The following is a 15,927-nucleotide window of genomic DNA, read 5'->3' as shown; positions in this document are numbered from 1 at the left end:
TGGTGATAGGCTGGCCACGGTGTCCTCAGCCCTTATGGGAGCAAGAGAGGTGGGTGAGCCTAGCCCTGCATGGACAGAGGTCCGGGTGGACAGAGGCCTTGCCTTGCCTGTGGCCTGAGAACTGAGCTTTGACCTCAGCCTCGGAGCTTCCAGCCTCCTCTCCTGGGGTCAATGCTGTCATCCCCCAGAGCATGAGGGCAGGAGGCGCCATGGTCTCGGTGACCTTGCAGCCATGGGCAGCAATAGACTGGGGTCTGTCCAGCCGAGGACCACAGGCTCAGGCGGTCTCTGCCTAACCGCCAACGTGCTGCCGGGTCGTCATCGTCCTCCAGGGAGAGAGTGTGCCAAGAGGCAGTGACAAGTGACCGGGGAGACACATGGTCCATTAGACATGCGTGAAGGGGGCGTACCTGTGGGCACTGTGAATGAAAGGGCCCCCTCCTCCTTCGTCAGGGGGATGCGTATGGAAGCCTCCGGCTCAGTTTCTCTTTGCTGCTGTAACAAACGACCACAGATACAGTGGCTTAACACAACGTGGTCTGTCATCTCACTTCCCTGGAGGCCAGAAGTCTGACCCGGGTCTCACTGGGTTGGGACCAAGGCCTAGGCAGGGCTGTGTTCGTCATGGAGGCCCCAGGGGTGAATCTGTTTCTCTCCATTTCCAGCTTCTAGAGGCGCCGCATCCTCGGCTGGTGGGCCCTTGTCTTCAGAGCGCATCGCTCTGACCTCTGCTGACTCTGACCCTCTCACCTCCCTCTCCGAAGGACCTTTGGGTGACACTGGGCCCCCTGATAATCCAGGAGCATCTGCCATGTCAAGATGCTTAATCCTGCCTGGAGTCTGTCGCCACCGAAGAGAGCGTAGTCACAGCTCCCGGGGACCAGGATGGGAATGTGCCGGGGGCCATTGTTCTGCCAGGCACAGCCGCATGGGGGCGGGGAGGGGGATGCCAGAGTAATCAAATCCCTAGACACCAGCTCTTGTTGCTGGCGGGGCAGGTGGCAGCCGGGCAAGTGGGAGAGGCCAGGGAGCCCTTGGGATCTCACGTTGCCATGGCGGCTTAGCAGGTTCAGAGGATGTGGCAAGCACCCGAGGCTGGTAATTCCACAGCTTGGTGTGGCCTTTCAGCCCTGGAGGTGGGACCTGTTAGAAGGCAGTTAAATCAGGACTTCCTTGGTAGGCCAGTGGTTAAGACTCCACACTTCCAGTGCAGGGGGCACAGGTTCAAAGCCTGGTTGAGGGAACTAAGATTCTACATGTCATGTGGCTCAGCCAAAAAAAATAAATAAATAAATGTACAGAAGACCATGAAATCAATTTAGTGGGTTGTACCCAAAAATTTTAGTAACCTAATTAAAATAAGAAAACATCAATAGGCATTGTCTATTGAAATGGTGTTTGTGGGACTCATGCTATTTAAAGCTACCACTGAGTTGGGGGAAGTACGGGGGACTTAGTTCCATGTAGCCAGGACCCCAGGGCCCTAGGACCTAGCTGCCCAGCCCAGAAGGTCAGCCCCCAGTGACCAGTCCAGCCTTGGGCAACATGTGCGAAGGCACTGGCAGGAAGGATCTGGCAGACCCCAAGCCCAGGTGTCTGGAAAGCGGGGGTGGGGAGGCCAGACTGTTGGGGCCCTGGCGCCACACCCCATGTTTGGAGTCTTGTCCTGTGTCCATTCAGCAAGTGTCCCTGAGCCCGGCTGTGAGTGCTGTGGTTGGGACCCTGTGCTCTGCAAGGGTCTCAGCTGCACAATGGCTGCTCCTGGGGGTATAGATGTCAGTCACCATGTGGCAGTTCGCATCCGACTGTCCTCCTCCAGGGGCACCTTCCCTGCCTGCGGGGTTCCCGAGGAGGCAGGACTTCGTGTACCTCTCCCAGGAGTGCCTGTACCCTAAGGCTTCCAGAAGCTTCTTGGGTCTGATGCGATTGTTCATGGAGGCCCTCACTTCCTCAGCTGATATTTAGGAGCTGAATGTAGACTGGGCCGTTTTTGAGAGGCTTTGGGGGAAAGGTGCTCGTGGTTGTGGATTTTCATGTCCCTGGAAATGTCTGAACAGAGGCAGGCATGCCTGGGCTACACGCAGCTGCGAGGTGCATAATTTGGAGTTGAGATCCAGCAGCCATCAGTTTCGTTCACCGTGCTTTTATTCTGTGCGTTTTAGAAACCATCGCCATTGCTGAAACCCAGCAGAAACCCTAAGAGAAGCCACTTACTGGCCTGTTGGTCTCTGCGGCCTCGCTCCCCACGACTGACAAGGAACCGTGAAGTAAGTGGTGTGTGGTTCCGTCCCCAGGGCTGCTGGTGGAGAAGACGGCCCTGTTTGGTTCTGAGTTCTTGGGTGTCCAGGGACCTGATGCCCCAAGAGGAGCCCGGAGCCCTCAGGGTGGTTCTGCTGGGTGGGTCTGTTCTCCTATGGGCTCCATGTCTGCACGTTGGCCCCTCACTTCTGGAAGCCCTGAGAAGCCTTGTGCGTTTCAGGGGACACCACCAGGCTTGCTCAGGACGAGCAGCTCTGTCTGTGTCGTGTCCCTGGGCGGGATGCCATATCTGGCTTCACTGAGGGGCATATTCACCTTACCGCAGTCATGGGGAGGGGAGGGTCTCTAAAAATGAAGAATTATTTTTTGAATGCTTTGAAAAGAATCCTGAAGCCCAGCTGCTTCTGAGTTTCAGCTCCAGGGTTTCCACCTTCTCCTGGACTTTTCTAATTAACCAGGGACAGAGGGTTCACAGAGGGTGGCCTCTGAAGGTGGCCTGAGGGGATCACTGGTGACAGGAGAGGGTGCAGCCTGAGTGTCTTGTGGTCAGCACCCACGGGTTGGGGAGGATTCAGGGTGGGACGAGCGGCCCCATGCTCCAAGCCACGGTGAAGAAGGCTCGTGTTCACTGTTTACCTGATCCGGAGGCTCCTACCAAGGCCTTGTGGCTGATGAGGGCCCAGCATGGACTAGAGCATGGTCTTGTGTGTTCTACCATGATTTAGGAACCCAGGAGCTGGGCCGTGGAGCTCAGGTTCCCCTCTCCCTAGGGTGGCGTGCAGGTTTTGCTCCTTAAAGGGTAGCTGTCAGGCCTCTGAGTCCAGGGTGTGGCCTGAGGACCCCTTGGCCCACCATCTGTTCTTGTAAATTAAGTTTTATTGGTGCATAGCTGCAACTGTTCATTGATGTCTCCCTTCTCACAGTGGTGGGATTGAGTGGTGCCCAAGGGGCTCTGTGGGCAGCCTCATGATGGGCACATCCTCTTGAGAGGGTCGTGACAAGGAGACCTTTTTTTTCAAAGTTCAAACAGATACTGAAGATTAGCAGCAGAAGGTGGTCTTAGCCCAAGTTTTTCAGTGGAGAAATGAGCTAAATGTTTCTTGTTTGCGCTTGTCGTTTTGAGCAAAGGCCCCGACCCTAGGGTACACATGACTGTTGATTCACCTGCCGCCTGCAGCTTGGGGGGAGGTACTTAAGTGGAAAGACTGGGTGTCGAACCAGGACACCCTTATTGCCTGAGTTGCCTGAGGTTGTGACCACAACCACGCCATTCATGGGGCTTATTGACGTTTCTTATTGAGGGCCAGTGCTGCTGGCCCTGCAGCATCTTCTGAGTGTGTGGGCCTGATCCTGGCTGATCCCAGGTGGTACATGCTTGCTCTGGGATCAGCCAAGTGGCTCTGGGAATGTGGAGGATGGGCCGAGCCTGGGGATAGAGCTCCAGGGCAGGACCTCTGCCGTGGTGTCACACAGCCCCGCTTACAGTTCACACCTCCTGAGTCCTCCGCACAGCTCAGCCGAGTGGCAGGGGGACTGATGAGGTGACAGCCTTGTACCCAGCCTGCGCTGGCACCAACATGAAGATGCAGGCCAAGGTCACCTGGGCGGGGACGAGCGGCTGGAAGCAGCTCCCAAGGCTTTCTGGGGCCACAGGCTGTGCTCGTGAGTCAGCTCTGCGGCCAGAGAGAGACTCCAGGCTTTGTGCCTGGGGTGCTGTCTGTGTCTGCGTGGTGGGAGGACGGAAGGGGTTGGGAGGGCAGCATTGCAGACCACTGGGTATTGCTTGGTCCTCTTCCTGGTTTTCTGGAAACTTCTGTCTGAGTGAGTGGGCAGAGGTGTTTGTCCTTCTAGGCCGCCCCTCACAGCTGCAGTCCTAGGTGGCAGGGGCGTGGTGACTGTTACTTATTTCTTTCTGTGATGGATTTTTTTTAATACTCTTTTTTAAAAATTTATTTTTGGCCCTGCTGGGTCTTGGTTGCTGAGCACATGGTTTTTTCTAGTTGCGGCGAGTCGGGGTACTCTTTGATGCAGAGTGTGGGCTTCACGTTGCAGAGCACAGTGTGGGCGCGTGGACTTCAGTAGTGTGTCTCATGAGGCTTAGTTGTCCAGAGGCATGCGGAATCTTCCGGGACCAGGGATCCAACCCATGTTGCCCGCGTCACGGGGCAGATTCTTAACCACTGACCTACCAGGGAAGCCCTATGTGCTAGATTTTTCTCATGGTGTTTGAGGGAGATGGAATAGTGCCCCCCGAGATGCTCAGGCCCTGATCATGGGACCTGTGAAGATGTTCCCTGACATAGCGAGAGGGTCTCAGCGGCTGGGACGATGTTACAGATCAGGAGATGGGTGCTCAGCCTGGCTTATCTGAGCTGTTTGACATCATCACAGGAGTCCTTCTAAGAAGGAGATGGGTTCAGAGAAGGAGACCTGGTGATGGAGGCAGAGGTCAGAGAAAAGAGTCTGAGAGACGGGAAAAAGAGTCTGAGAGACGGGAGATGCTGCACTGCTGGCTGTGAGGATGGAGGGAGGGGCCTGAGCCAGGCAGGTGGTGCCTCTAGCAGCTGGGAAAGTCAGGAGCCCCCAGAAGGCACACAGCTCACGAGAGATCCGCACAGGACTCCTGGCCCTCACAACTCGGAGGGCAGTTTGCGCCGTTGGAGCCCTAGGTTTGTGGAGCTTGTTTGGTGGCTGGCAGGAATGTGCACAGAGCTGAGGGCCTTGTGTGTTTCAGTCTTGGCGTCGTTCAGATAAGCGTCAGGATGGACCCCACCTGGCGCTCGGGCCCCGCCCCCACCCTGCGCCCACACAAGCCCCGTCAGGCTGTGCCCTCCCACCTTCCTGCCTCTGCGCTCTGCTCGCCTTGTCCATCTCACCCCTGGAGTAGGTTCAGTCCAGTTTCATGGGGCGGACTCAGGTTGAGGCCGTGTCCTCGCATCCTCTGAGGGGCCCCTGGCGCCTGTGCTCCCCCATCTTAGTGCTGCTGCTCCTGATGCATGGAGGCGGCACCCTGAGCCTCCGATCCAGCTGCACATGCCAGGGGCAAAGGTTTCTCTGATTTGGGCTGGGGATGTAGAAGGGCAGCAGGTAGTGGACCCGAGTGCCCCCTGGACTTCAGGCTCTGTGTGATCAGGGAGCACGCCTGGTGTGCAGGGAACCCAGGTGGTAGACAGTGCTCCATGCAGAGAAGGATGAAGTGGGGCACTGTATGCAGGTTTGAGGGACATGTGACAGAGTGCCAGGCCCACGTGGTAGGCTGGAGAGGGGGTCGGGACGGGGCTGGGAGTGTCATGCTCTGCCTCCGTGGTGCGTTTCGTCTTGACTCTTGTTGGAGGGGCAGCCGTTCCTCCTGGGCCCAAGCCTGCTCAGGAGCCCCTGGTTGTCGTCCCCTGTTGGGAACTGGGCTTTGGTGGCAGGAGCTGAGCCGAGATGGGGGCAGGCCCAGGGCTGGCCAGGAGTCCCAGGGAGGCTGGGGCTTTACCTGGGAGCAGGTGGAGCAGGTAGAGGGAGGGGCCGGGGGAGAAATCTGGGGGAGAGACACCTTTGGGGTGGGGGCATATTGTACTCAGAGAGCCCTGGAATCCTTTTCAAAGACGGTGCACTCCTCAAGGTTTAGCTGTGTTGTGAGGTTACGTTTTCTCCAGAGAACATACCATCCCACACAGTGAGTACTGTATTCTTGTCAAACCCCAGAGTTGCAGGTTCCCAAGGTTCAGTTCCTGGACAACATCTGCCATTAGCCTCAGAAACCCTTAGTCCAGGGCCCACTGGGTCAGAAAGATGAGACTGTCTCCTGGGGAGGCAGCGTCCCTGCCAGTCATCTCTTGTCTGAATCCTGGGTCTCAGATGGACAGATTGTGCCTGGCTGTAGGAGGCCCACCCCTTGGGGTATTTCTTACCCACCCTCTCCTGCCCGGGTTCCTGGGGGTGCCTACCCCAGGCAAGGGTCCAGATCCAAAGAGCCTTCTGCTCCTGGGAGGGGCGGGAAAGAGCCCTACCTGGTCACCGCGGTGTAGCACAAGTGGGGTGGCAACCTTCATGGGGGGCAGCCAGAGTACCCCCACGGCCCAGCCCACGAGTCCCCAAGTTTGAAGGCCACTGGGGGAGGTACCAGCGCAGGAGGGCCCCTCTGGGCTAGACTCACTGGGACCTAGAGAGCGGGGGATCACCTGTCAACCTGACTCAGTGCCCCCTCTTGTCAGATGTGTCTTGGTGAGGAGGAGCTGCCCAGGACGGCCGGGAAATGCCCGTCCCGTGTGGTCCTGCTCCTCCGTCCCAGGCGGTGGGGTGCAGGGGGCCTGGGGGGCCTCAGGAAGGCTAAGTCATGTAGGGTCTCCTGAACACATGACTTTAAAAAGAGGTAATCACTTCATTGAGAGGTGATTCACAGAGCAGTTTATCCATTTAGCTTGTGTAAAACTCCCCGGTTGTGGCCTGTATGGATGCTCTGCCCGTAGCCTCAGGATGAGGAGTGGGGAGAGAGGGGCACAGTCTTTCCTGCTAGGGACTTTGAGAGCTGGGGTGGGAGTGGGCGGGGGACCCACCAAGTGTCTCTGGAGTTGACACCTCCTGTAGACACCTCCTCCATGGCCGACCCAGGGGATGTCCTCCGTCTTTCATGAGGTGAGGGGCTCAGGTTTGGGGGAGCCCTCCTGTGGGCTGAAGAGATGAGGGCTCTAGTCGCCCATCCTGCCAGGCTCCAGAGGTTTTATTTAACTTTGCAAGTGCAGAACTTTTCTTTTCTTCTCCTCCACCCCAACCTCTGTTTCTTTTTTGGTGGGAGTAGCAGCTTTATTTGGTGAAGGCAATGGCACCCCACTCCAGTACTCTTGCCTGGAAAATCCCATGGATGGAGGAGCCTGGTGGGCTGCAGTCCATGGGGTCGCTAAGAGTCAGACACGACTGAGTGACTTCACTTTCACTTTTCACTTTCATGCACTGGAGAAGGAAATGGCAACCCACTCCAGTGTTCTTGCCTGGAGAATCCCAGGGACAGGGGAGCCTGGCGGGCTGCTGTCTATGGGGTCGCACAGAGTCGGACACGACTGAAGCGACTTAGCAGCAGCAGCAGCAGCAGCAGCAGCTTTACTGAGATTGACTCCACCCGTCAGCCAGTTCCTCCATTTAAAACACATAATTCTGACGTGTGTGTTCAGAGTCCTGCAGCCATCGCCACAGTTGACGAACATTTCCATCGCTCCCTAAAGAAACCCGACCTTAGCCTCCGGGGTCCTTCTGGGTCTGCTCCATCCCGCTGTGGCAAGTGTCAGGGCTTCCTTTCCTTCCGTGGCCGAGCGACACTCCCGACGTGCCACTGAGTGGAGGGGCTTGGTTTGCGTACCTTCATTTGCTGATGGGCACTCGAGGTGCTTCCACCTTTTGGCTGCTGTGAATCGTGCTGCTGTGGACATCTGTGTATAGGTTTTTGTGTGGACAGATGTTTCTCTTGGGTGTATACTTAGTAGTGGGATTGCTGACTTGTGTGGTCAGTGCCACATTCAACTTTTGGGGGAACTGCCGGGCTGTTTTCCCCAGCGGCGGCGCCAGCTGGGAGTCAGGGTTCCTGTTTCTCTGCCTCCTCGCCTGTGCTTGTCATTATCTGCTTTTTCGCTCTGGCTGTTGTGGGCAAGGTGTATCTCACTGTGGTTTCCATTTGCTTTTCCCTGGTGGCTGACCGCCTCGAGCATCTTTTCATGCGCTTATTGGCCATCTGTGTCTCTTTGGGAAAATGTCTGTTCGAGTCCTTTGCCCACTGTTTAATTGTGCTGTTTGTCTGTTCATGACTGAGTTGTTAGAGCCCCACTTGTCTTGGCACGGCATGGTCTGGTCAAGAGTGTGTCCATCTTTCTGGACTGTTCTGTGAGTTCCCTCATGGGGGTCCTCGGTCCCCCTGTGTTCCCAGGAGGTTGGCCCACGGCTGGATTTCAGTCGGATTCCTTGTGTTATTTTTTTAAGTATGCACGTGTTTGATTTTCATTTGCTCTTCTTCAAAGAAACGTGCCAGGGGTTATGGAATTTTGGGATTATAAACCATTTAAATTTTATTTTTCGTATTTACTTACTGAGAGCTTCGTTGCAAAGGGCATGAATAAGAGGAAAAACCTCACACCCGCCTCCCTTCTGAGCTGAACCTGCACGGCGGTGGCGGGTAGAGAAGCCCGGGCTCTTGCTGGGTGCAGCTGTAGGAAGCTCCACCTGCTCGCATCCCCGCCCCTCAATGGGAAAGTGGAGGGCGCTCGGGTGGGCAGGACCCTGGGGCCACCCCACTCTGCGCAGGACAGGCTGGTCTTGGGGGGAGACAGGTGTCCTGCTTGGGCTCATCTCCCACCAACAATGTGGGGTGGGGGTGGGGGGCAGTCCCTGAGGAAGGGTGGGCTCCCCGCTTGGTGATGCAGTGGTGACCCTGTGTGTGCCAGGACCCCCAGAGTCTGTACCAGTCCTGCCAGCCGTGAGTGTGACCTTCACAGCAGGGCCTTGCCTGCCGCCCCCACCCCTGCCCCGTGTGCCCAAGTGTGGCGTGGGGTGGCCCAGGGCAGGGCCTGGTTCCAAGGAGCTGACGGGCTGAGCGGCTGTTCCTGGGCTTGTGCTGCCCTCTAGTGCCCACTGTGGGGAGTGTATTTGGAGAGCTGGTGGCTGTGACTTGGTGAATGGACACCGCCCCCCACTTCCCAGACAGGCAGGAGTCTTGCCCTTCTCACTACCCCCCGCCCCCGCTCACTTTGTGGGGGTGTGGACTTGGTGAGTTTTCCTCCGAGTTCTGGGTGTGCGTGCACTGGGGTTCCGACCTTGTCCACATCCTGGAGCGAGTCTGGTTTTCTCTTGTTTGGAGAATTTAATCTGCCAACAGGGACCCTTCCCCATTGTGTTTCCCTGACTAGGATGGTCCACAGCCTCCCTGCTGGCCCCTGTGACTCTCAGAACAGGAGGGGCCTCTCTAGCCTGCAGCCTCGTCACCTGGAAGAGGTCCCCCTCTCCTCTGACTCTCCCCCTCTGTGCCATGTGGTCCAGGCTTGGCTGTAGCCCGGGGTGATGGGGCTCTGCTCTCCTGGTTTTGGGTCCTGCCTTGTGCAGCCCGTGGGTCACTCACGTGGGTCGCTGGGGCCTGGGTTCACTGACAGCAGCCGGTCCAGTGCTGGAGGGACCCAGGCGCTGCTCGCCTGCCTGCCTACCTGCCCGTGGTGGCCCTGCCCGAGGAGGGCTTCCCTGTTCAGGAAACACACACACACATATGACCTTACTCCCTTTTCCAGTCTGCCCCATGCCGCTGCCCCTGGAGTCCAGCTCCACGATCAATGTCAGTGAATCTGGACGTGACCCTGATATGAAAAGATTTTTATTTCCAAGGCCTCTCATTTGAAATGGGGGCTCAGGCCTTTAGCATCGCAGGGGCTCTTAGGACGAGGCCAGCTCTGTCTGTAACTAATTGAAGTCATTTGGTCTTTTGTGCTGGAGATGAAGCAGCCCTGGCTCCCCTGGGCCCCATTCAGCTGCACAGCCTCTGTCCTTGGGTGGGGTGCTTTGGGCCCTCGGGGTGGGGGCAGGGGGCCGGCTGGTGGTGGTGGTACTGACCTCCTCTGTCTCCTCACAGGTGTGGCCATCCCTCCACCGCAGCCATGGGGTCTGAGGACCATGGGGCCCAGAACCCAAGCTGTAAGATCATGACGTTCCGCCCAACCATGGAGGAATTCAAGGACTTCAACAAATATGTGGCCTACATCGAGTCCCAGGGGGCCCACCGGGCGGGCCTGGCCAAGGTGAGTGACCCCCGGCCCTGTAGCCACTTTCCATGGCTGCTGCCCTGTACCCCCCCAGGACTTGGGGCCCATGAGGCACCCATTAATCCGCTCCTTGAGCCCCTTATTTATTAAGGACACCTGTACGTTCTTTCCCCAAGCCCAGCACTGTTTTGGGCACCGGGATCCCCGAGGGCATGGACGCAGGGTGGGACTCAGAGCATCGTGATGGGACGGGCAGCCACCTCACCTCCCTGGGGCTTCGCGGAGTTGATGCTGAAGAGGGCTGACTTTCTGCCTTCATATTCCTCCTTAGACACGTTTTTTGGGAGACTGTCATGTACGTGGGCAAGTTCAAATTTTGTGATGGGGTCCAGGGAGAGCGAGTGGCCCCCTGACCCCAGCCCGCCCGCCTGGAGCAACAGGGCACCAGTTCCTCCATCTCTTCCCATGCCTTTCCCACATGGATGTGAGCATGCGCGCATGCCATAGATGGCTGCCCTCACCCTTCTGTGCAGGGGACAGGTCTCGGAGAGCCCCTTGGTGTGCGTGTGAGCCTGTGTATACCTGTGTACACATGGTTCTGCCCAGCACGTAATCTGGGAGATTAATCTGGGAGCCTGTTTGGGGTTCTCTGAGTTGCTTCCCATATGCCTGTCATTGCGTCTCACACTCAGTCCTCTGTTAGTGATGCTGGGGGTCGCCCAGCCTTTTCTGCAAAGGCCAGATAGGAAATATTTTCAGATTCTTGGGCCGGACTGTCTGTCACCACCTCTCAGCTCGGCAGCTGTGGTTGATTCGCATCCCCACAGGCCTGGCTGTGTGCCCGTACAACCTGATGTATAGACATCAAAGTGAAGGTTTCATAGAATTTTCACCCATTTTGAAATAAGTCTTCTTTGTCATTTTCCCTTAACCATTTAAAAATGAAAAAAAAGAACACGGCGTCAGCTTGCTGGCTGGACAGAAGCAGGTGGTGGGTGGTCCTGGGCCGCAGGCCCTGGGGTCTGTCCCCCAGGCGGGGTCTGCCATGAGGGGCAGGTGCGCTGGCCCCCCCCATCCTCGGGTGGCTTTGGTGGCTGTGTCATACCCATGCTTTTCGTCTCAGCTGCATGGAGAGCGAGAGGAGCGCCGTGGGCCTGTGGGGCCTCCTCCCCCTGATCTCTCTTCCTTGCACACCCCCCTCCCCCGCAACCCCTTTGCACAGACTCAGCAGAACATTTTCATCAAGGGCCCTGGCTCTGGTAGCCCCTGCCTGGTTCTTGTAGGTTCAGAGCCTCTATTTGGGGCTGAGAGATTGGCTGGTGGCAGTTGTCGGGCCCCTTTCCCCCAGGTGCCCCATCTGTCTGGGGTGGAGGGGGACGCCTGAGGCCTGGGGCCTCCCTTTATCTGGCATGTCTTCTGTCCCTGACCTCGTTCCGCGTCTGCTGGGATGCGGCGCCAGTTCTGTTTTTGGATCCCAGTCGTGCTTTCTGCCAGGAATCTTGTTAGCATCATGGAATGTTCTGCCGGCAGCACCTGGCGCTCCCCCCAGCCTCTCCTCTCTGTCCTCTGCTGTCACCTCCGGCTCCCACTTCTGGGTGTTTCCAGTATTTTCTTGTCATGGGGCCACTCGGGGTACAGCCTTGTGTGCTGGGACCGAGTATCCGCACAGACCTCGCCAGCCTATATCCTCTGGGCTCTGCATCTCTGGTCTAAGCTCTTTGAGCCGCTGGACCCACTTTTTGCCAGCTTACTTGAATCGATGGGAAACCACTCAGCCTGGATATTTTTGTGCGTCAGATGTTTTCAGGCACATTTTCTCTCTGCCCTTTGTTTGAAGGTTCCTTTCCACTCGTCTCAAGTGGTGTTTTCTGCGCTGTGTTTGCTATGGGCGGGCAGGCCTCTCTGGAAGGGCATGGTAGGGGCAGGCGTGGCCACTGGGAGAACTGCCCCACTGTCACTGAGAGACGCTGTGAGGACAGTCATGCCGACGCAGATGCTTGCACACGTACCCGCCCTGCCCCCACCTTCAGGGACAGTGCTGGCGCCTCTGCAGGGACAGACGGGTCCAGGGAGGCGCCCCACCACATCCCTCTTCTCAACACCCGCCCCCCCCATACTGCGTATCACTTCTTCCCCACGCAGCCCTCAGCCCTGCCAGCCTCCTTGGAGAAGGGGCTGGGTGTCTTGCTGGCCTGAGCGAGCTCTGCAGACGCCAGGTCCCCTCCACTCTAGTCCCCCTGGCCGTGACTGCCCTTCTGGGGTCGGGGTGTGTGTGTGGTGTTGGGGTTTCCTTTACCATCAAAGCTACGTTTGATGACCACCCCCCACCCCCCAACACCAGCAAAAGCTCTGCCAGGCTCAGGGCAGCTGGGTGGGGGTGGGGTGAGCACTCATTGTGAGTGGGGGGCTGGAGCTCTGGGGGGTGGGGGACTCTGGGTATGTGTGGGACTTTCGGGGTGACCAGCCACATTCCTCAGCTGTTCTTGTGCTCTGGGCCACTGCCCAGCTGGGGTCCTTTCCTCAGGCTGCTGGGGAAGGGCCGAGGGGGAAGGAGTCAGGAGGGGGCGTGGCCTGGGGTCCCAGGGCCGGGGTTAAGGGTGGTTGGGGTCCTCGGTGCATCCCTGCCCGGCTCCTCTGAGCACCAGGCCTGCCACCTTCAGGCCGGCTTGGGTTCCGCTGGGTCCCAGGAGCAGAGGCTGGCCCCTGCCCTGCGTTTCACAGGGTCCCCTCCACGTGCACCCCAGCTGCCCACCGTTCCCGGCTTGGCCCATTTGTCCCGTGTCCCTGTTCCCTGGGCTGCATGATCTCTTCCCAGGAGGCGTCCCTGAAGTGGGGCTCCTGGAATGGGTGTGCACTGCAGCATCCGCATCTCTGCTCTGGGGCCTCATCCACGCGGAGTCCTGAGCTGGGCACGCGGTGGCCAGAGGGTATGATAGTGGAGCCCCCGGGTGCAGCGAGTGCATGCTGTGCCAGGCAGCACCCACAGCCCACCCTGCCCACGGCTGCTCACTCTGTGATCACACAGATCCTAGGCAGCTGTGCACAGTCCCCCCACTGCCCAAGCTGGTGATGCCCAGGTTGGCCTGGCCCTGGGGCTCCCAGGAGCTCAGTGATGTGGAGGAGGGGTGCCCAGTGCCTTGGTCTCTCTCCATCTGGCACCTGGTCCCGAGCGGCTGAGCCCAGGGAGGGGCCGCTGACCACTCTCCTGGTCTTACAGATCATCCCCCCAAAGGAGTGGAAGCCACGGCAGACGTACGACGACATCGATGACGTGGTCATCCCAGCGCCCATCCAGCAGGTGGTGACGGGCCAGTCGGGCCTCTTCACACAGTACAACATCCAGAAGAAGGCCATGACGGTCGGCGAGTACCGGCGCCTGGCCAACAGCGAGAAGTATGCGGGCTGGGGCAGACGCAGTGTCCACAGAGCCTGCCTGTGTGCCCCGGGGGGGCCTCAGCACCCAAGGCTCTCAGCCCCTGGGTTCTTGGGGGGTGAAATCCAGACCCTCACCTGACCCAGGGCCACGCATGCATGCTGTGTTGCCCTCAACACTGACTGCAGAAGGCCAGCCTTGCAGGGCCCGCCATGTCCCCCGGCCCTGGAGTGCCTTCTTGCCCCTCCTGGGATGTCTCAGCTCTGCGGCACTTCCTCAGAAGGAGGCTCCCCGGCAGGGTCTCTCCGAGCTGGTTCAGCAGGGCCCACGTGGGCACACACTCCAGGAGCTCATGGGCATTCTCCCTTTCTGTGGAGCTCCCAGCCTCCCTGGCTTGCTGAAACCATTGGTGCATTGCTGGCAGTGTGTTTGCTTCTTTGCTTTCAAACAAGCGTCCTGTGAGGCAGGCATCGTCTGCCCCCACCCCATGGTGCCTGGCCTGTCACTGGTACCGTCTGTATCTTTAAGGGGTAGGCAGACAAGAACTGTCAGAGACCAGGTCCCTCCTCCAGCTCCCATGCCCCTGGCCTGTGGTCTGATGGGGGAGTCCTGGGCCCCGAGAGCTGGTGAGACAGGGCCACTGGACACTTTTCCAGGCTGGACTGCCCGCCCGACCACCCACCTCCCCCAACGGTCGTCACGCCTCGTCCTTGTGCTCTGGGGCTGTGCCCGCAGCAGGGTGGCCTGAGCTCCTCCCCTGGTTCGCCCAGCAGGCACCCTGAGCCCCCACACCCGGTCTGTCACCAGGTACTGCACGCCCCGGCACCAGGACTTCGATGACCTGGAGCGCAAGTACTGGAAAAACCTGACGTTCGTGTCGCCCATCTACGGGGCCGACATCAGCGGCTCCTTGTACGATGACGTAAGTCCCGAGGCCACCGGGCATCTGGGTGGACTGTGAGGGCGAAGGGGCGAGTGGGCTCCCCCCAGAGGGTCAGGGCAGGGATGATGCAGGACGCTCCTCTGGGCTTCTGTTGGGGCGCTACTTACAGGTGGGGGCTGAGCTCAGGACGAGAGGGGGCGGCTGGAGGTCTGTAGACTCTTTCCTGCCAAGTAAGAGTGCAGCCCTGCCCGGACGCCATGCTCGGCCGCTGACCTCAGCCTGACCACAGGCAGTTTTAAAAAGACAGCGGCCGGCGTTCCATCCCGTGTCCCCGTTGCTGTTCAGTCTCTCAGTTGTGTCTAACTCTGGCAGCCCAGCAGCCTGCAGCCTGCCAGGGCTCCCAGTCTTGGCCTTCTCCCAGGGCCTCTGTCAGTTCTCATTTGAGTGCTTTTCTGCTTGAGTTTCTATCACCGCATCTTCCTCGAGACCTGGGAGCTGAGCTCCCAGCCAGCCGAGCTGCCCCTCGCTGCGTCCCATCCTGTCCCTGTGCTGCCTTCCAGCCTGTGCTTCCCGAGGCCTGTCCAAGGGGTGAGAGCAGACCGCTCGACAGCTCCCCTGACTGAGGCTTGATGCCAAGGCCTCGGGCAGGGCTGGTGGCCAGCAGAGTGGGACCATGTTTTGGGGGGATGGTTTGTAAATATTTGTGGGACCTCGAATATTAGGGGAGATGGTTTATAAACATTGATGGGACCTCGGATAACCCTGGGATGGACCTAATGGGGTTCATTTCAGGGCTCCGAAGCCTGACTGGCTTCTAGGTGTTCTGCAGTGGTAGGATCCAGGCCTCTCCACTCCCCCTCTGCCCCCTGCGTGCCCCACACTCTGTTGCTCTGAAGGTTGTCTGCTGAGAACACACTACTCAGCCCTGCTCCCCCGAGGGCGGCTGTGGGCGCCACCTGGTCTCGGGCTGGGAGGTAAGGGTGGGAATAAAGCCCCTCCTGAGAGAAGGGTCAGGACCCTCCGGGCGCTCAGGGGAGGAGCCTGTTAGAGCCAGCGGCTTGTGTTTCCCAATAAGCATGGGAAACATGTGACCTTGCTCGGTCCCGAGCTGAGTCGCTGCTGGTGTTTCAGCTTCACAGAGCCCGTCTGACCTGCGGCGGCTTTCCCGTCTTCTGCTAGCGGGTTTGCCTTGTGGTGCAGGGTGCCAAAGGCATTAGTTTGTTGCCTGGGAGGTGCGGGTCTGACTTCAGGTGAGCTCACCCACGTCCCCTAGGACCCAGGGAGACACCCTCATCCTGGGTCCAGTACCGAGTTTGCCCCCCACCCCTGCTTCCTCCTTCCTGGGCCTTGGTTTCCCCATCAGTAAAGTGGGGCACAGCGAGTGCAGGGAGCCCTTCATTGGGGGTACCCCAGACCCTGAGCTCGTCCTCTTGGCCTTGACCCCAGAGCCAGATGAGCCACAGGCCCAGCCCTCCTCTGGACGAGCACGCAGCCCCTGGGAACAGGGCAGTGCCTACTTGGGGGACACGGTCACAGATGCCCTGTCGCATGTGCTGCTGCCCAGGCCCATGACTGCCCCCGTGCCACATCCCTGCCCCCCTGCATATCCCTGCCCTGTGGGCCTCCCGTGCACCTTGCCCCATCTCCTGGCCGCACCTCTAAACACCGGGATCTGTCACCTTGTCGATGTCGAG

General features: G+C 58.8%; 1 protein-coding gene across 6 annotated transcripts in view; it reads left to right on the top strand.

Moving 5' to 3' along the window:
- Positions 1-15,927, top strand: part of KDM4B (lysine demethylase 4B) — a 120,805-nt gene that overhangs the window by 30,561 nt on the left and 74,317 nt on the right. For 4 of the 6 annotated variants that reach the window (XR_015166812.1, XR_015166811.1, XM_086410016.1 and 1 more), the window contains exons 2-5: positions 2,163-2,267; positions 9,848-10,013; positions 13,195-13,370; positions 14,158-14,272. Coding sequence is in view for 4 of the 6 variants with exons in the window: in XM_086410016.1 (XP_086266142.1) it covers positions 9,873-10,013; positions 13,195-13,370; positions 14,158-14,272 (432 nt within the window). In the remaining 2 variants the exon portion in view is untranslated. The remainder of the gene's footprint in view (positions 1-2,162; positions 2,268-9,847; positions 10,014-13,194; positions 13,371-14,157; positions 14,273-15,927) is intronic. The other 2 variants (XM_086410017.1, XM_086410015.1) reach the window with 1 other exon arrangement.

The sequence above is a fragment of the Bos grunniens genome, chromosome 7, assembly GCF_055505025.1.
Source record: "Bos grunniens cultivar Pamir isolate PY7600 chromosome 7, Bosgru_T2T1.0, whole genome shotgun sequence".
NCBI lineage: Eukaryota > Metazoa > Chordata > Mammalia > Artiodactyla > Bovidae > Bos > Bos grunniens.
The sequence above is the reverse complement of the archived record's forward strand: the minus strand, read 5'-3'. Positions and strand labels throughout refer to the sequence as shown.